Below are 20,782 nucleotides of genomic sequence, written 5' to 3'. Positions count from 1 at the left end.
CAATGAACCAGGCTTGGCTAGGTGTGGTGGCGGGTGGCTGCCCTCCGGTCCTGCTCCGGGGAAGGAGGCCAGAGGGGCTTGTGAAGGCGGGAGTGGCAGATTAAGTATTGGCAACAGGGTGAAGCCCCCATCTACTAAAAGAAGCAAGGTGAAGTAGTTCACAAGCTGGCCAAACACACTAACTTTACCCAGGATCCGGGAATGGCAGAGGGGCTGCTATGTGGCAGTCGCCTACCTGAAGTGGAACACTGTTGGTGGGGGGTGGGGGGGGAGCTGGAGAGATGACACAGTGGTTAAAGGTACTTGTTGCAAAGCCTCCTGGCCAGGACTCAATTCCCCTGTGCATGCATACACACACACACACACACACACAAATAAGTAAAATGAGATCATAGCAACTCAAAAAGATTGACGTCAAGCTGGGTGTGGGGGTGCACGTTTTTACTCCCAGCACTTGGGAGACAAAGGTAAGAGGATCACTGTGAGTCTGAGGCCAGTTTGGGGCTACAGAGTGAGTTCCAGGTCAGTCTCAGCTGGAGTGAGACCCTATCTCGTAAATAATAATAAGAAGAAGATTGAAGTCGAGGAGACATACCACTGACACAAACCTGCAACTTGTGTGACCAGAAGACTTACAATACTTCAAAGTAGAAGCAAAGATCATGGAAGACCAAAAAAAAAAAAAAAAAACCCAAGAACAACAATAACAACAACAACAACAAACAGGGCTGGAGAGATTGCTTAGTGGTCAGGGCACTCACCCGCAAAGCCAAGGACCCAGGTTCAATTCCCTAGGACCCAGGTAAGCCAGAGCACAAGGTGGTGCATGCATCTGGAGTTTGTTTGCAGTGGCTGGAGGCCCTGGTTCACCCATTCTCTGTCTTTCTCTATCTGCCTCTCTTTCTCTTAAATAAATAAATAAATAAAAAATAATAATGGGGCTGGGGAGATGGCTTAGCAGTTAAAGCACTTGTCTATAAAGGCAAAGGATCTAGGTTTGATTCCTCAGGACCCACATAAGCCAGACACACAAGGGGCACATGCGTCTGGAGTTCATTTGCAGTGGCTGGAGGCCTTGGTATGCCCATTCTCTCTCTCTCTGTGTCTCTCTCAAATAAATAAATGAATAAAAATACTTAAAAAGCATAATAAAACATAAAAGTTGGGAGTGATGGCCCATACCTTTAACTTCAGCACTTGGGAAGCAGAGGTAGGAGGACTGCTATGAGTTTAAGGCCATCCTGAGACTACAATGTAAATTCCAGGTCAGCCTGGGTTACAGTGAGACCCTACTGCAAATAAACAAACAAAAAAAAACAAACAAAACACCCAAAGAACTCTTACGTGGTTATTTGTTTTAGTTGTTTTAGAAACTCATTAAATGAAAACTGCAAGTACTTCAAATGATTAAAACAATAGCATATATAACCTAGAACAACTCCAGATATGAAACTAGAAATTTAGCATTGTATGACACCTGAATAACACCGAGACAAGATGTCTTCAAGATAAAAGACTTCTGCTTCAAAACACATGTTTCTATAGCCCATCAGATCTACTGCTCTATGGTAGTCTTTAATTTGAACCTCTAGGATGTCTTCCAATAATCTCATCTATAGGCAATTTTGGACTTGGGAACATAAGAAGCTATCTTTTAGATAAACTTACATTTGGGGTTTCTAAGAACTACTTGTATGATATACCCAGTTCACAAAGAAATTTTACAGTTAGCCGGGCATGGTGGGACATGCCAACACTTGGGAGGCAGAGGTAGGAGGATCACTGTGCGTTCAAGGCTCCTTGAGACTACAGAGTGAATTCCAGGTCAGTCTGAGCTAGAGTGAGACCCTACCTTGAAAAACTAACCAACAACAACAACAAAAAAAAAAACTAGTATAAAAACATGAACAAGTCCCGTCAGACTTTTATACACACACAGATGAGCTTAGCCAGCCAAGAGCTTTCTTTGACAGAACGCACTCTGGTTAGGCACTCAGAGATGAACCCACACAGCATGTATGACCACACTCTGGAAGCAGAAACTCAGGGCTTGCACGAGGGGGCACAGGCAGTTCCATGGCAAAGCACTTGGCTCGTATGCACAAGACCCCGGGTTCAAATCCCCAGCACCGCAAAACAAACAAACAGGCAGGGACACAAGAGCTCTATCCTACCCAAGAAGAGAGTTTCAGAAACAGCCCTTGAATCTGGAAGACACTGACCCTTAGCCTGGCCTTTCTAAATTTGGGTCCGAGATGGCCCAGTTTACCAAAATAGATCCAGCACAAAGAAACAAATCTTATAAAGACCCAGATTAAGCAGGGCTTTCATAGCGGACACGTCTTCATGAACTCCAGTGTGAGAGATGATAACCCACAATACGGCATGGAGCAGAAGTCTGTTAACCACGCAGCACACCACGTAGCGCCACGCAATGCCAAGTAGGGGCAGCCTGTCTGCACGGGTGCTTGCTGCTCTCGGGCCTATGGAAAGAAAGGCCAGGCCCAGCCTGGACTGACCAGGTCTGCTAGCTGCCTTCTCCTAACGGCAATGACACAGTCCCTGCTCAGCTTCTCAGGCAGGTATCAGGACTAAACACACTTCTGTCAAAACCCCTGGAACTTAAAAAAAAAAAAAATTATGAAGGAGGGGCAGGGGGAGAGAGAGAGAGACAAGATTGAGAGAGAAAGAGAGAGAGAGAGAAAGAGAGAATTGGCATGCCAGGGCCTCCAGCCACTGCAATCAAACTCCAGCTGTGTGCGCCACTTTGTACACATGCATCACCTTGTGCATCTGGCTTATGTGGGATCTGGGGAGTAGAATATGGGTCCTTAGGCTTCACAGGCAAGCGCCTTAACCACTAAGCCATCTCTCCAGCCCACCACTGGGATTTATTTTTTTATTTTTGAGGCAAGCCCAACAAACTGGACTTTTTTTTTTTAAATGAGGGAATAAGAGCTAGAGAGAAAGAGAGAGGAAGAAAGAGAGAGAGAGAGAACTGGCGCACCAGGGCCTCCAGCCACCATAACTGAACTTCAGACATGTGTGCAACCTTGTGCATGCGTCACCTTGTGTGTCTGGCTTATGTGGGATCTGGGGAGTTGAACATGGCTCCTTAGGCTACACACGGAAGCACCTTAATTGCTAAGCCACCTCTCCAGTCCCACCACTGGGTTTTTTTTTTTTTTAAAAGAATGTTTTTTGTTGTTGTTGTTCATTTTCATTGACTTATTTGAGAGCAACAGACAGAGAAAGGCAGACAGAGAGAGAGAGAGATTGGGCGCCAGGACCTCCAGCCACGGCAAATGAACTCTAGATGCGTGCACTCCCTTGTGCATCTGGCTAACATGGGTCCTGGGAAATGGAGCCTTGAACCAGGGTCCTTAGGCTTCACAGGCAAGTGCTTAACTGCTAAGCCATCTCTCCAGCCCACCACTGGGGTTTTTAATCTCCTTCAGATGGTTACAAAGACATAGAACAGCATGGAACTGAGGAACCAGTGAGCCTCTTCCAGGTATTCTGCTCAGGGAACAGGGTGTGAAGACCTCCTGAAAAGCAACCTCCAGAAACTGGGGCCCAGCCCTGCCTGGTCACTTGAGTCATCAGGGGCAAACTCAAGTCACAAGCTGTGAGTGTTCATTTGGGTCACACTTTTGTGTTTGCTTTCTATAGTTTCTGTGTTTTAAGAAAATTTAAAATTATTTATTTATTGCATGTGTGTGTGTGTGTGTGTGGTGTGTGCGTGTATGTTTTTTTTTTTTAATTTTTATTTATTTATTTGAGAGCGACAGACACAGAGAGAAAGACAGAGGGAGAGAGAGAGAATGGGCGCGCCAGGGCTTCCAGCCTCTGCAAACGAACTCCAGACGCGTGCGCCCCCTTGTGCATCTGGCTAACGTGGGACCTGGGGAACCGAGCCTCGAACCGGGGTCCTTAGGCTTCACAGGCAAGCGCTTAACCGCTACGCCATCTCTCCAGCCCGTGTATGTTAATATATGGTTAATATATGAGTGGAGGCACATGCATGTGCTTGCACGTGTATGCATGTGAAGATCAGAGGTCAATATCAAATGTCTTCCTCAGTTGTTTGCGACTTTTTTTTTTTTAATTCTTTTTTGTTTGTTTGTTTTATTGAGGTAGGGTCTCACTCTGGCCCAGGCTGACCTGGAATTCACAATGGAGTCTCAGGGTGGCCTCGAACTCATGGCAATCCTCCTACCTCTGCCTCCCAAGTGCTGGGATTAAAGGTATGCACCACCATGCCCGGCTTTTATATTCTATTTTATTTTATTTTTGGTTTTTCCAGGTAGGGTCTCACCCTGGCCCAGACTGACCTGGAATTCACTATGGAGTCTCAGGGTGGCCTCAAACTCATGGTGATCCTCCTACCTCTGCCTCCTGAGTGCTAGGATTAAAGGCATGCACCACCACACCCGACCTTATATTTTATTTTTATTTATTTATTTGACAGAAAGAGGGAGGGAGGGAGAAAGAGAGAAAGAGAATGGGTGTGCTAGGGCCTCCAGATGCTGCAAAGGAACTCCAGACACATGCTCCACCTTGTGCATCTGGCTTATGTGGATCCTAGGGAACTGAACATGCGACCTTTGGCTTTTCAGGCAAGCACTATAAATGCTAAGGCATTTCATCAGCCCCCACCATTTCTTTAAAAAAAAACAGGGTCTCACTGTAGCCCAGGCTGGCCTCGAGCTCACAGCAATTCGTTTACCTCAGCCTCTGGAGTACTGGGATCACCTTATTTTTTGAGACTAAGTCTCACACTGAACCTAGAGCTCAATGATTCAGCTAGAGAAGCTGCCAATGAGCCCCAGGGTCCTCCAGCATCTGCCTCCTCGGCGCTGGTGACAGGTACGTCCTGCCATGCTGGCGCTTACGTGAGTGTGACAAGTGCTTTGCCCACCAAGCCACCTCCCCAGCCCCCTTCCTTCTTCTCTGAAGAAACAACATTTATACCTAAGCAACCAAGAAGGCAAGGTCAGAGGTTCCTCAGGACTTGGTCATGACCCCAGCTTTATGTTGCCTTCCACACACAGCTCCTTACCGGAAAACAAGGCCCAGAGGTTTTCATGACAAGGACCTTGGGGGTGTTACTTCTCTGGTCATAGATCTAACACATTTGGCAATGTGAGCAAGCAGTATAGAAATCAAAGGACAGTTGCTGGGCGTGGTGGCGCACGCCTTTAATCCCAGGGAAGCAGGGGTAGGAGGATGGCTATGAGTTCGAGGCCAGCCTGAGACTACATGGTGAACTTCACATCAGCCTGGGCTAGAGTGAGACCCTACCTTGAAAAACCAAGGGGGAAAAAAAAAAAAAGAAGAAATCATACAAGGACAGGTCTGGCTGGGGCAGCTAGGGACAGTTCTGAGATACTGGAGGGCTTCTAACTAGAAAACAAAAATGGCTCAAGCTGGGTGAGGTAGTGCTCACTGGTCATCCCAGAACTCCAGAGAGAGAGGCAAGAGCATCAGGAGTTCAAGGTCATCCTTGGCTACATAGTGAGTTCCAGAACAGTCTAGGCTACATGAGACCCTGTCTCCACAAAACAAAACAAGTGTTCCAGGACCAGAGTCATGATGTACTAAGATAACCAAAGTACTCGATGTTCCCTACCAGGCCACTCAGCAATGACCTCACTCTGCATTAGTCTTTTAGAATGTTCTGGTGAGATGGGGAGGCTCAGTCATCCATTGAAGAAAGCATGGATTTGGGAGTTAGGTGTGCCAGCCCTCCCCCACCTTTTTTTTTTTTTTTTTTTTTTTTTTTTGAGGTAGGGTTTCACTCTAGCCTAGGCTGACCTGGAATTCACTACGTAGTCTCAGGGTGGCCTTGAACTCATGGTGATCCTCCTACCTCTGTCTTCTGAGTGCTGGCTGGGATTAAAGGCCACCACACCTGGCTTGTATTTGTTTTTGTTTTCAAGGTAGGGTCTCACTCTAGCTCAGGCTAACCTGGAATTCACTACGTAGTCCCAGGGTGGCCTCGAACTCATGGTGATCCTCCTACCACTGCCTCCCGAGTGTTGAGATTAAAGGCATGTGACACCATGCCCGGCCTCCCCCACTTTTTGGATACAGGGTCTCTTACTGGCCAGTGAGCCCCAGGGATGCCCCTGTCAAAAAAGGAGGGGAGGCCTAGGGAGATAGCTCAGCAGTTAAAGGTGCTTGTTTGCAATGTCTGATGGCCCAGGTTAAATTCCCAGTACCCACAGAAAGCCAGCCACACAAAGCGGTGCATGCATCTGGAGTTCATTTGCAGCAGCAAGAGGCCCTGGCACACCTATCCTCTCTCTCAAATAAATAAATAAGTAATTTTAAAAAGAGGCGATGAGCTTTCCTGAGGTTATCCTCTGACCTTCACATGCACATGCACACGCATGATGTGCATGTGCATCCCCACACACAAGTATGCAAACACACATATAATCATATGTACATTTTTCATATTCTATTTTTATTTATTTATTTATTTATTTATTTGAGAGAGAGAGATACAAAAATAGGCAAGTAGAGAGAGAGAGAGAGAGAATGGATGCACCAGGGCCTCCACCAACTGCAAGTGAACTCCAGATGCGTGCGCCCCTTTGTGCATCTGGGTTACGTGGGTCCTGGGGAATCAAACCTGGGTCCTTTGGCTTTGCAGGCAAGTGCCTCAACCGCTAAGCCATCTCTCCAGCCCCCATATGTACATTTTTGAAAAAAAAAAAGTTTCAACTCGTTTGCACGACAGCCTCCTTTCTAACTCTCAGAATAATGTAAAACTCTAAGAATAGGTGTGACAGGACAGCCCAGGGCTTTCTAAGGCACTGTGAAAGGGACCAAGGCGGGGGGAGGGGGGGGCAAGGGCTGGGGAGAAGCCTCAGTGGATAAAAGTTCTTGCCGTGAAAGGGACCAAGGACTTGAGTGACTAGATCTCTGGCTGGCCTGACTCCATGTAAAGCAGTGGCCACACTGAGACCCAGTCCTTGGGCAGAGATGTCCTCTAAGGCCTCTATGCACAGCTGTTGCTGGGACCTGAGCAGACAGATTTGTTGAAAGGCAGGTGCCAAAGACCCCTGCCACTATACCTAGCCTGGTCTCAAGGGAAGGGCCACAAATTCCCATGGGAGAACTTCAATGCCAGGTCAGGAAAGGAGAGAAAGCTCGCGTAGAAGGACATGGCAAGCCTGTTGGGGAAATGGATAACTTCCCATGGAGCTGTGGGGGGATACTTACGTCGTGTCCAGGGTCCGATTGATCCTCGCGATCATTCCCAGGGAGGGGTCCACTTTGGTGTGCATGGACGATATCACGCCCACCACCACAATAAGCCAACTGGAGGGGCTCGCTGGGAACACGCCCGTGAGGATGCCGTTCTGAAAAGACATACCAGCGTAAGCAGCACCCTGCCCGCCCTCCCATGAGCTCTCCTATGTCTGTGCCACAGGGGACACCAAGCCACAGGTAGCAGAGACCATACGCCTGCTAGCTAGGATGCTCCCCAAAAGGTCATGGCCACAGCTGTTCCAACTACATCCCGTCTCTTCCCTTCCTCAAATCCACCTTGAGTCATCTTCCACAAGAGGAACCCCTGGATAGAGGACCGTCCAGACATGAGTTTACCACCTCAATTCTCAGATTTGGCCCAGCCTGGCTTACCTCAGTCTATTCTGCCACTGCCCCGGGCACACAGGACCTACCCTCAGCCCCCTCCACCCCCACTGCTCCTGAGTCATGTACCCTATGCAGTTCATTCTGAGTAAGTTTGTAGCTTTCCCTGGAGGTGGCATCTGCTCCCTGTAAGTCCCACACAGAATAATCCTTAGATCACCTGGGCTCCAGAAGCCACTGCTGAGCTCCAGGGACACCCAAGCAATGGAGCCAGCTCCTGGGACTCGCTGTAGCTGTGAACCTCAGCCAGCAGCCTTCACCTATGCCCTGCACAGTGTGCTGGAGGAGCCTTCACTACTGGTTTAAACTGCTCCAAACCTGCTTTTGTCCCTTACTGGAATTTGTTAAATAAACTAAAATTAGGTTGGGAGTATAGCTCAGTAGTAGAGAATTTGCCTAGCAAAGGAAAGGCTATGCATACATGCACACGCATGCACGTGCACACACACACACACACACACACACACACACACACACACACTTAGAAAACAAGACAATTGCTTAAAAATAGGAATGACGGGCTGGAGAGATGGCTTAGTGGTTAAGCGCTTGCCTGTGAAGCCTAAGGACCCCGGTTCAAGGCTCGGTTCCCCAGGTCCCACGTTAGCCAGATGCACAAGGGGGCGCACGCGTCTGGAGTTCGTTTGCAGTGGCTGGAAGCCCTGGCGCGCCCATTCTCTCTCTCTCCCTCTATCTGTCTTTCTCTCTGTGTCTGTCACTCTCAAATAAATAAATAAATAAAATAAAATAAAATAAAGTGAAAACTAAGGCAGGCATGAGTGCTTACAATTCAGTCTTGACTCTGCTTCCTGCTAAGCGGGTCCCTTGCCCCCTCACAGCCTTTTTCACAGAGAGCCAGTGAGCTTCCCCTAGTATCCCAGCACTCAGGAAACTGAGGCAGGAGGATTATGAGCATGAAGCCAACCTGGGCTACAAAGTGAGACCCTGTCTCAAAACTAAAACAACAACGAAAAGACTTCAGTGGGCCAGCACTTCATTTCAGGCATGCCATGTCACCTGGCCAGCACAGAAACAAAGTCTACTTCAGTGACGGGTATAAAACGTGAGTGCCTCAGTGGCACCCACAAAGCTGTGCCTGGACTTGACAGAATGCCGCGGAGAGTTCCAGAACATCAGCCAACCTTGAATCGGATGAACTTCTTCTTCCAGGAATGAAGTCCTGACAGACAGATCTGTTTAAGGGCTTCATGGCTCAGGCGAAGGTCAATCCCGTCGGGAGTGACAGTGAACTGAAAGGCCACAGCTTGGTGAGCTTCTGCCATCTTGAGTGACGACCTGGAACAGAGGACATGGCACTCAGGGAAGCCTGTCACCAGACTCCAGGAAAATCCCTCCAGCCAAAGGGGAGCTCCTTCTCCGTGAGCCCAACATCCTCCCCCCTTAACAGATGCCCTCCTTTGTCATCCTGCCCCCACTTTACACCCTACATGGTCAGAAACTCTGCTTAGAGGTTAGGGTGTGGCACAGGCCCCGAACAACCATCCCTGGACAGCACTCTAAGCCTAACCTTCCAAAGGATCCCGATGGCCGAATATTGGTTTGAACAAAAGATCTACGTCTCACAGCCTGTCCCGGAGGCTCACCACTAACGAGTCCCCAGTGGTCCCATACCCTGGTCATCAGACAGGAATTCCACATCTATATCTGATGCCGCAGGCTTCAGAGGGTGCCGCAAAGACCCCCTGAATACCGCATGCAGGCTCTTCCAGAACGCATGTCCATAGGCCCTGGCTGGGTCCCCATCCTTAGGAGCCATGCCTGAAGTCAAACTGTCCTTAGCCATCTACTGGACACAACAGGTATAGTCTTTGTCTCTGCAGACACTGACTGGCTTGCCCTGCCGGGACACAGGAAACTGCTCTCGGGAATCTATGGAAGGGCTGCGCTGGGGTTTGGTGGTAAAGTGCTTTCCCAGCACGCAAGAGGTTGGATCTCTCAGGACAAATAAAATAAGAGGAAACCTATGGAATGTCCCTTGCTCGCTGGCTACTTCCTTTCTAGATCGACACCCTGCATCCCACTCTCTACCTCCACCTCCACCTTCCAGAGCACATCATCCCTCCCTCCCCTCCTTTCCTTCCTCCTTCCCCCAGACTTGGCTTTCTGAGGGTGTGTAGCTCTCATCACACAAGAACTGTCCCACATTTGAGGCCCACTGAGGGTCAGATGAAGGACCCTCCACAATCATCAGGTATGGGGCTGGGGAGATGGCTCATAGGTTAATAAGGTGTTTGCTTGCTCTAATCCTGCCAGCCCAGGTTCAGGTCTCAGTATCCACATAAAGCCAGATGCACAAAGTAGTACTTACATCTAGAGTTTGTTCAAGAGGCTGTTGCACACCCATATTCTCTCTCTCAAATAAGCAAGTAAAATTATATTTTTCAAAAGATTACCAGGTAAGGCTGGAGATATGGCTCTGTGGCAGAGTACTTTCTAGCATGCATGAAGCCCTGGATTCTATTTCCAGCATCACAGATTAATTTTTAAAAAGTCAATAGTAGCCAAGCATGGTGGCAGAGTCCTTTAATCCCAGCCTCTGAGGGACTGAGGTAGGAGGATTGCCTTAAATTTGAAGCCAGTCTGGGGCTACAGAGTGAGACCCAGGTCAGCCTGGGGTACAGTATGACTTGACCTGTAAAAAAAAAACAAAACAATAACAACAAAATCTAGAGGTTTCAAAGATACCAATCAGGGGCTGGGGGCGGTAAGAGTGCTTGCCTACAGTGCAAGGGGCCCTGGGTTCAACCCCAGCACCATATACACCAGGTGTAGTTTGCAATTACATGCCTGTAATCCTACCTAGCATTTGGGAGGCAGGAGAATCAGGCTACACAGCAAGTTCAGAGCCAGCCTGAGCTGCACGAGCCTCTGTCTCCAAAACACCACCAACCAAAACCAGGTGTGATGGCTCACTCTTGCAACCCCAGAACTCAGGAACCAAAGCAGAATTGCCTCAACACTGGCTTGAATTTGAGGCCAACCTGGGCATCATAGTTCACTGCAGGTTAGCCTGGACTACAGAGTAAAACCCTGCTCCCACCACCTGCCCACCCGCCCCCCCCCCGCCCAAAAAAAGGTAACAATCAGGGCTGAAGAGATGGCTTAGCAGTTAAGGCGTTTGCCTGCAAAGCCAAAGGATCTGGTTCAGTTCTCTAGGACCCATGTAAGCCAGATGCACAAGGGGGCACATGCATCTGGAGTTCATTTGCAGTGGCTGGAGGCCCTGGCACACCCATTCTCTCTCTCCTTTCTCTCAAATAAATAAATAAAATAGTTTTTTTTTTTTTTTTTTTAAAAAGAGGACTTGAGGCTGAAGGGATGGATTAGCAGTTAAGGCATTTGCCTGCAAAGCCAAAGGACCCAGGTTCAATTCCCCAGGACCCACATTAGCCAGATGCACAAGGGGGGGGCGGCGCACACATCTGGAGTTTGTTTGCAATGGCTGGAGGCCCTGGTGTGCCCATTCTCTCTCTCTCTCTCTCTCTCTCTCCCTCTTTCTCTGTGAAATAAGTAAATAAGTAAATAAAATAGTTTTTTAAAAAAAGAGAACCAAGAACCATTTATTTAAAAAAAAAAAAGAAAGGTAACAATCAGGTCCCCAAAGTCCAAGTAGCCATATCTGCAACTAGTCACAACACAGAACTGACCCCTTTACAGGTCCTTGAAAAGCACCTAATTGTCAATCACTGGTTCATTCAACAAATATCTGCCGGCTGCCTGTCATGTGCCATCAAGGAAAACACCCAGACCTTGGCAGAAACAGCCCCGCTGTCCTATCTGGGCACAGACGGGAGGCAAAGAGCAAGCACACGTGTGTTATCTGGACAGCGTTGGGGGAGCCAGGAGAGGAGGGCCGGATGCCGCTTCCCGAGATCCTCAAGCCCAGTAGAAGGACGGGCCACAGGGGAGCAGGCAGGCTCTGCAGGCCCGAAGGCAGGAAAGAGTGAAGCTCAGCTGGGGCAGGCGAGCCAGGATGGGGGATTATAGGCAGCAAAGGTGAAAGACAGAGCGGGTAGAGGACATCAGAGGGGGGCAGCAGAAGAAGGAGGCTGGGTTTTTGCCCAGGGGGATGGAGAAACACCCAGGGGTTCTGAGGGAGGGCGCCTGTTGCCACCTCCGCTCTAAAGAGCACTGTGGCTCCCAGGAAGGGCGCGTGCCGAGAAGTGGGGACAGGAGAAGCAAAGGCAGGTCGGGAAGGGAGACAGCAGGCAGACCTGCCCAGCGTGCTGACCGACGGCGGGGACGGCGACAACGACCCACTCCACACAAGCTGCTGCGTCTCCCGAGCTGCACAGGCTGATCCAAGGCCTCCGGCCTGCCAGCGTCAACCATATGCTCTGTGAAGCCACTTCCCATGGAGAAAAGCGACTCCACGTGGGGAGGAACCAGGCTGGGTGCGGAGGTGAGAATTCACACGTGGACTTGCCACACGGTACCACCAGGGTACCCAGGTGGAGGTGCCAAGGGTGGGTGAGTGTGGCAGGGGTGAGGGTGAAGCTGGTTGGGCCACACCCCCGGGAAGGAGCACTCAGACCCTCAGAGCTCTCTGCTGTGACTTCTAAGAGGACAAAGTGACAAGGCTCAGGGCAGAGCGGCATGCAGAGCACCGGCCTCCGTTTCCATGCTGCTTGGCACGTGGCACAGGAAGAGCCAGGGCCTGGTGGGGAGGTGAGGCAGAGAGCGCATGTGCCAAAGCCTCGCCAAGGCCCCCCCGGCCCTGGGGTCACAGGCGGGCGCGGCTATTGACCTAGGTGCTGGGGATCAAACTGTGCCTCAATATTTGCCTAGTCTGAACAGTTCATGTAAATGGAATAATGTGATATTTGCCCTCCGGCTTCTTTCACTTTCAAGAGTCACCCATAGCGTAGTGTGCGTTACTCTTATGTTCTTTTTGTGGCCACGTCATTTTTTGTATGCAGAAATGCTAGCATATTTACACATTTTTTTAAAAGATTTATTTTTATTTACTTATTAGAGACAGAGAGAATGGGTGTGCCAGGGTCTCTAGCCACTGCAAACAAACTCCAGACGCATGTACCACCGTGTGCATCTGGCTTACGTGGGACCTGGAGAATCGAACCTGGGTCCTTAGGCTTCACAGGCATGCACCTTAACCACTAAGCCATCTCTCCGGCCCACTAGTATATTTATATTATATATTTTCTTGGGGGGGGGGGAGCAAGGATTTCAAGGTGGGTCTCACCTGGAATTCATTACGTAGTCTCAGGGTGGCCTCGAACTCGCAGTGAACTACTTTTGCCTCATAAATGCTGGGATTAAGGTATGTGCCATCACAGGTGGTTTATTTGTATTTTATTACACATACATCAGTTCCAAAACTGACTGAGGTGATGGTGGCACATTTAAGTGATTGTATTTTTTAAAAACAAGTTACAAAAAAAAAAAAAAATCATGGGTTGGGGAGATGGCGCAGTGAGGAAGAGTGAGGACCTGAGTTCAGATCCCCAAAACCCACACAGCAAACCTGAGGTGGGAAGTGGAGACAGGAGGAGCCTCAGAAGCTCACAAGCCAACTGGACCGATACACACAATGGTGAGCCTGACTCTACCTCAAGGTGGAAGGAGAGAACCAACACCCGATGTGACCCTCTGACCTCTAAACGTGTGTGGTGGCATATGACACACATACACACAGAGATTAAAATGGTCAAATACACTGCTCAGGCCCTGGCATGATGGAAAAAGATATCTGGCTTTTCTTTTAGCCTTACTCTGCTACCCTAGGGTTCCATTCAGAAGAAATGTTACCACACAGCACTAAGGAGTTCCTGTTAAGTCAGTCCTTTTTAGGGATCATACACCAGGGTGGAATAGAAACTAAGCTATTTGCAGATGTAATTCAACAGTATATGGAACTAGAGTCGGGAGGGGGGGCCGGGAGGGTGGCAGATAGCCACATGTGGGTCCACCCAGCAGGGCTCTCGTCCATATACGTTTGAGATCTCTCCCCACCCCTTGTCTCAGGATGTTTAAGTTCATACAGAGACTGCACCCTGAAAGACACCAAATGACTGCAGAGTGCTTTGCAAAACTAAGCTTCAGGCCTGGAGAGATGGCTCAGCAGTTAAGGCACTTGCCTGCAAAGCCCAACGAGCCAAGTTCCATTCATCACTACCCACATAAACCAGATGCACAAGGTGGCACATGCATTTGGAGTTCATCTGCAGTGGTTGGAGGCCCTGGTACACCCATTCTCTCTGCCAGTTTCTTCTCCTAACCCTCTCTGCTTGCAAACAAATAATAAATATTTTTTAAATACTACAAAAAAAACCCTGAGCTCCAGGTGCTAAGCAGTCATGGGCACCTGGCTCCTGGGAGGGAAGTACCCATCTCTCTGGCCACTCCACCCATGTGCCCCACAGTGGACGGCTGCACAGAGCTGTAGAAGCCAGGCAGAGACAGGAAGATAAAAGCCACGGCGGCAGGGGTGGGGTGGGGGGTAGGCAGCTGCCCCGGCCTTCATCCACACATCCACAGCCTGTGATATCCAACCAGATGCAGGTGTTTGCCATATGCAATCACACCTGCCATGAAAACCAGGAAAAGAGCAAGGCAGGGCCTGCATGCTAGGTCCCTGTCGACTTCTTCCTAGTTAGCAGGACATATCCCACACCCACCAGGGACAGCCACCTAGAGATCTCCGACTTTCAGGTGGGTATGGATGTAGCTGGGCAGCGTCTAGTGAGTCACCCTCAAACAGTAGCCACAGTGACCCTGTCATAGCCATGATGGCTTTGCAAAATCAAAACAAGCCCCAGCAACCCCCCCCCCAGGGGGAGGGCATAGGGCCCTCTGTCATTCCTGACTCTGGGCTGGTGTTCCTCGTGTCTCTGAAATTGAGGACCATCTTCCGGAGAGAAGAACCAACCTAAAGCTGCCCACAGGCGGCTGCGCCTGCCCGCCTCTCTCACCTCTAGCTCAACGAGAGAAAGCTTGCTTTTTATTTTATTTTATTTTATTTTTTCCCCCTTGCTTTCCCTTGTTTGAATGCTGGCTGAGATCCTAACAACGACACTTTGGGACTTTTCTACCTTTTTTGCTTTTCTTCAATCAGTGACGTTTGCCCTAAGTCACACTTCCTTGCCCATGTGCCTAATTTTTCGCGGTCACATGACAAAGAACGCAACAGTGTGAAAAATCTGTCACATTTTGGAGGTCCCACTGATATACGAGGAGGTGCATATGGCTGCCGGGCACATGACTACATACATACCTCTAGAGTGCTTCCTGAGAAACTGAGCCTCCTCTCGGCCCAGAGCCAAAAGATAAAAGCATATCATGTTTGCTCCACTACCTGCTGGTCTACGAGCCGGAGATGAGGAGGACTACAAATTATAACCAGGGCTGGAGAGATGGCGCAGAGGTTAAGGCTCTGGCTACAGCTCTCACTCCAGCCACCCTCCTGTGGTACTGGGCACACCTTGCCCAGGCTGAGCAGTGCGGCTGGGAGCCCCAGTGTATTGGGATTTAGGGCCCTCGGGCCAGCTGGCTCAGTCCCTCTAGCTGGCAAGCTGGCCACGTCTGGACACAGGCCACCTACTCTGGGCAGCTCCTCCCTACCCCTCCACCCTTCCCAAGGCTATGGCCGGGAAGGCGGAGTGGGCACGGCAGCCCTCCACAGTGTCTGGCGGGCTGTGCCATGTCCCGTACACTGCGTACTAAACCTCTCCCAGTGCCAGGCCTGCCTCTTGAGGATCCTTCTTCCTCCTTGCGAAGGTCATCAGTGGCCTACCAGGTCATCTGCTGTGGCCCCCGTCCAGGTTTCTCCAACTCGTGCACATGACCCCATGTTACAAGTCAGTCTTCATGATGCCAGACTTACTGGAACTGGAGAATGAATCTCCATTCCCACGTGCCTATGCCCTGTCCTCTCAGCCTTTCTTCTACTTGGCGGGGCCTCTGCCACCTGCCTTGAGGGAACATAAAAAACTACACTGCCCTTACTACCCTTTCTACCTGTGACTAACCCAGGCACCAGAACCCACAGTCAAGAAGCACACCCCCACGCCCACCTCCACTTGAGCACAGCCTGGCTGCACCTCCCAACTCCGTCTCCCCCCCTTACCCGCCCACACTAAAATTTCCCACGTACTCGGCTGTAGCATGCTCCCCAGGGGTCAGCCCTTGTGCAGGCCCTTCTGGGTCTGAGCCAGCACAGCCCAGGGTGTCTACACAAAGTCTACACAAAGATCCACGGGGATGCAACTGTACCAGCGTGTGCACCTGTTCAAGTGCGTACCCCAAGTTCAAAGACGGCTGTAAGAAAGAGCACACACTGGAAAAGAAAAGAAAAAAAAAGCAGAAAAGAAATATCAGGGCTGTAGAGATGACTTCGTGGTTAAGGTGCTTGCCAGCAAAGCCAAAGGACCCAGGTTCAATTCCCCGGGACCCACATAAAGCCAGATGCACGAGGTAGTGTGTGCGTCTAGAGTTCGCTTGCAGTGGCTGGAGGCCCTGGCATGTCCATTCTCTCTCTCTCTCTGTGTCTCTCTACCTTTTTTGCTCTCTCTCTCTCTCTCTCTCAAATCTCTCTTTCAAATAAATAAAATATTTTTTAAAATAAATAATATGTGGGCGACGAAGATAGTTTTAATCTCCCCTGTCACTCATTTCCTCAAACTGTTCAGCAGCTACAAGAGAGTTCACTGGGAATTGTTCTTTTTCCTCCCTTCCTTCCTTCCTTCCTTCCTTCCTTCCTTCCTTCCTTCCTTCCTTCCTTCTTCCCTCCCTCCCTCCCTCCCTCCCTCCCTCCCTCCCTCCCTCCCTTCCTTCCCTTCTTGTTGTTGTTAGTTGCTGTTATTCAGCTTTTTGAGGCAGGTCTAATTATGTAGCCCTGGCTATCCTAGAACTGGCTGTGTAGACCAGGGTGGTCTCAAATATGTGGCAATCCTTCAGCCTCGGCCCCCCGGGGTACATGACCACACTCGGATTTAGCCTTTGGACTATAATTCCAAAGCAGAGGAAAATGAGTCCTATGGAGCGCGCCCTCTGGGTGAACATGCTGGCTGCCCCACCCCTAGAAGCAGGTCTGGCCAGGTGGCAGAGGAATGCCCTCCTCCCCAGGGACTGTTTGTGACACAACCATTGCTTGCCCTGTGTCCTCAGACTGGCTCAGGGCAAAATCGCAGGTGGCCGCTGTGGCAGGACCCCCCCCCCCCACGAGCTACCAGAGAGACAGTCAGAGAACCCTCGTCCCTTCAGTCCCCCATCACGGAGCGTGCTTTCACTAAAGGTACAGGGTCATTTCTGAGAAGCTGGTACAGAGGCCCGGGCTCTCACCTCTGCCCTCATGCTCACCAGCCTCAGTGTATAAGAGGGGGGGGGGTCACCCAGCGGAAGTCTCACCTGACTAGGAGCTCCTCAGATTTCTTTTGCTGGGAGCCCTACCGGTGCCCAGCGTGGGAACCACGCAAGGTGCCCCTTGACTGCCAGCATGGCTGAAGGATGGGACTCCCAGGCAGGTCTGCAGCCCAGTGCTAAGCTAAGCCCCTTACAGTAATCCGCTCCCGAGCACCAACCCGCAGGGTGAGATGCCAGAGCTGAGGACCTCGACCTATTTATTGCATATCCAGCATGCATCTCTCCCCAGGCTCCAAAATCCTGTCACCACCACCTGGGCAAGGCCCAGCACCACAAACCCCTTTGCCCACAGCTGGCTTGGGCCCCTTCCTGCCTCCCTCTCTCCCTCCCTCCTTTCTTTCTTCCTTCCTTCCTTCCATCTTTTTTTTTAACTCCAGATATATGCACCACCTTGTGCATCTGGCTTAAGTGGGTACTGGGGAATCGAGCCTGGGTCCTTTGGCTTGGCAGGCAAGTGCCTTACCCACTAAGCCATCTCTCTAGCCCACCTCCGTCTTTTTTTCTTTCTTTTTTTTTTTTTAATTTTTTATTTATTTATCTGAGAGCGACAGACAGAGAGAGAAAGACAGAGGGAGAGAGAGAGAATGGGCGCGCCAGGGCGTCCAGCCTCTGCAAACGAACTCCAGACGCGTGCGCCCCCTTATGCATCTGGCTAACGTGGGACCTGGAGAACCGAGCCTCGAACCGGGGTCCTTAGGCTTCACAGGCAAGCGCTTAACCGCTAAGCCATCTCTCCAGCCCTCTTTTTTTTTTTTAATGTTATTTTATTTTATTTGAGAAAGAGAGACAGTATTGGCATGCTAGATTCTAGCCACTGCAAACAGACTCCAGATGCACGTGCCACCTTATGCATCTGGCTTATGTGGGTCCTAAGAAATTGAACCGAGGTTCTTTGGCTTTGCAAGCAAGTGCCTTAACTGCTAAGCCATCTCTCCAGGCCCAATATTTTTCTTTCTTTCTTTTTTGATAGCCCATATTTCACAACCCCTTATTTACTATTTATAAACATTAAAAAGGTTAGGTTCTGCATATGAGCAAGACGTGTGTGATTTTTGTCTTTCTGGGCCTGGGTTCTTTCTTTTCCACATCTAGAATATCCCTGTAAAAATTAAACAACAAATAAACCAACACTACAAATCAATACATGGGCTAATGGAATTAACATAGTTCTCAAAAGGATAAATACTAATGGCTAACAAGTAACTTTAAACCGTTCAACATCCTTAGCCACCAGAGAAATGCAAATTAAAACCTCTTTGATTACCCTTAGCTAAAGAAGTCCCCTCATTCAGAGCCCTGCCCTTGGGGGTGTCCGAATCAGACTTCCCCTTCCAAGCTGCACTGAATCCCCCCCCCCCATATAAGCTGAAAGTCTCTCAAAGACAAGGCTCTTCACTTAATTCTCCCGATCAAATTATGAGGACCCTGTCAACTGCATCTCCTTGGAGGCTGGTCCATATCTTTGGTCAGGAAGCAGCTCTGTGCTTTGCTCTCCATAATCAATTCCTTTGCCCCTCAACCCTTTCACCTCCAAGGTCCCCAGCCTGAGTCCCAACCCTGGCCAAGCCCAAGCCGCTCTTCCCTTAGAAAGACACACTTGCCACTTCCTTCCCTGCAGCGCCTGGAGTCAGGCAGCCAGCTGGGAAAGGAGGGGAAAGGTCAGCCAGAGGCCCAGTGCCAGAAACCCCGCGCATGCCAGGGAAAACCGGGACGTGGGCACCGCCTCCATCACAGAAACCAAACAATAAAACTGGCTGGGGTGGGGGGCGGCGGGCTTCTGAGAAAACGGTCTTTAAGGCAACCGGATTATGTAAATAAATTCTGGGTGGAGGAAGCGTTTCAACATAACCCTGACGTGAACAGATATGAAAACAGGTGATAAGCAGATGGATAGAGAGAAAAACAGGTAGATAACCCACACACGCACAGGTATACAGGGCACATGGATTCATTTTTCTGCTTTTTTCACGACAAAAATACAGAATATTCCTTTGGCCTAACCACTTGACATATGTTGAATGACGCTGAAATTTTTTATGAATGCATTTGACCTGCATTAGCTCATTTAATTCCCACTGCAATAAAGAGTACCAGTGCTGTCCTGACTAACCGAGGCAGGCACCTTCAAGGGCAGACTCTTACGTTAACACACCTTCAAAATACCCTTCGCTGGGTGAGCTGGGGAGATGGCTGTGGTTAAAGGTGTTTACTTGTAAAGCCCGCCAGCCTGGCATGAGCATCTGGAGTTCATTTGCAGAGGCAAGAGACCCTGGCACCCACATTCATTCAATATTCACTCTCTCTGCTTGCAAATAAGAAAATACAAATAGATTTGTTTAGATATCCTTTGCCAGATGTGGTGGCGCATGCCCTTGATCCCAGCACTAGGTAGACAGAGGTAGGAGGATCACTGTGAGTTTGAAGCTAGCCTGGGACTACAGAGTGAGTTCCAGGTCAGGCTTGGCTAAGCTACTAAGGCTCTACCTCAAAAAAAAAAAAAATTCTTTCAGCTAAAGCTTTATGGTATAAACCAAGCATGCCCAGAGGCATTTCTATCCATCACTTCAATCTTGCTGTTGTTGTTGTTGGTTTTATTTTTTTTTTCAGAGGTAGGGTCTTACTCTGGCTCAGGCTGACCTGGAATTCACTATGTATTCTCAGGGTGGCCTTGAACTCTCGGTCCAGGTCAGCCTGGGCTACAGTGAGACCCTACATTGAAAAACCAAAAAATAAATAAATAAATAAATAAATAAATAAATAAATAAATAAATAAAAATTTTTAAAAAAAGAAAGGAAAAGAAAAGAAGGGCTGGAGAGATGGCTTGGCGGTTAAGCGCTTGCCTGTGAAGCCTAAGGACCCCGGTTCGAGGCTTGATTTCCCAGGACCCACGTTAGCCAGATGCACAAGGGGGCGCACGCGTCTGGAGTTCGTTTGCAGTGGCTGTAGGCCCTGGGGCATCTATTCTCTCTCTCTCTGCCTCTTTCTCTCTCTGTCTGTTGCTCTCAAACAAATAAATAAAAATGAACAAAAAAAATTGTAAATGCCCTTCTCAACTGAGCATGCTTAGAAATGGGTGCATGCCTATATGAATAAAACCCCATGCTTCCTCTGAGTATGGCTTTGAAGATGACTCCCATACTCTTCTAGCCTGCTGCAGGTAATAAACCTTTCTCAACCTTTGTTTATTGTTTTTTTCTTTGAAGGGGTTTGTTTGCTTTTTGAGGTAGGGTCTCTCCGGTCCAGGCTGACCTGGAATTCACTACATAGTCTCAGGGTGGCCCTCGAGCTCACGGCGATCCTCCTACCTCTGAGGCTTCCCAAGTGCTGGGATTAACAGCATGCGCCACCACACCCGGCTCCTTGAAGGTTTTAAATGTTACTTGATGTCCAAAGAACTGGCATGATCTTGTTCACTGGATGCATGAATGGGTGTCCTTGGAATAGAATCCATTCTAGGAAGGTCGCTTAGTCTAACTTAACACAGGCAGAAAGAACACCAGCACAGGTTCAGTCCATTTTGGGGGATTAGAACATGGCAGTTTCAGCAGACGTGGCAAGAGTGGGAACCCTGGCCAAACTCTTCACGGGTGACTCCAGTAGAGCTGTTGGTGACCCATCTTGCCTTCAGAAGTCCACTGAGGGAAAAGGAGGGAACTTTCTTTTTCAATTCTGTTATGTCTTGGCTGTGCTTACCTAAGCTTTGAATTTACC

General features: G+C 49.4%; 1 protein-coding gene across 1 annotated transcript in view; it reads right to left on the bottom strand.

The window, feature by feature from the left end:
* The window catches only part of Cpt1a (carnitine palmitoyltransferase 1A), an 85,371-nt gene that overhangs the window by 54,889 nt on the left and 9,700 nt on the right, over nucleotides 1-20,782 (bottom strand). Inside the window, exons 2-3 of the mRNA XM_045156738.1 lie at nucleotides 8,811-8,964; nucleotides 7,234-7,373 (exon numbers count right to left, since the gene is read on the bottom strand). Of these exons, the coding sequence (XP_045012673.1) occupies nucleotides 7,234-7,373; nucleotides 8,811-8,951 (281 nt within the window). The 5' untranslated portion in view covers nucleotides 8,952-8,964. The remainder of the gene's footprint in view (nucleotides 1-7,233; nucleotides 7,374-8,810; nucleotides 8,965-20,782) is intronic.

Source organism: Jaculus jaculus, chromosome 1 (assembly GCF_020740685.1).
Source record: "Jaculus jaculus isolate mJacJac1 chromosome 1, mJacJac1.mat.Y.cur, whole genome shotgun sequence".
NCBI lineage: Eukaryota > Metazoa > Chordata > Mammalia > Rodentia > Dipodidae > Jaculus > Jaculus jaculus.
Note: the sequence above shows the minus strand (reverse complement) of the source record. Positions and strands in the feature narration are given on the sequence as shown.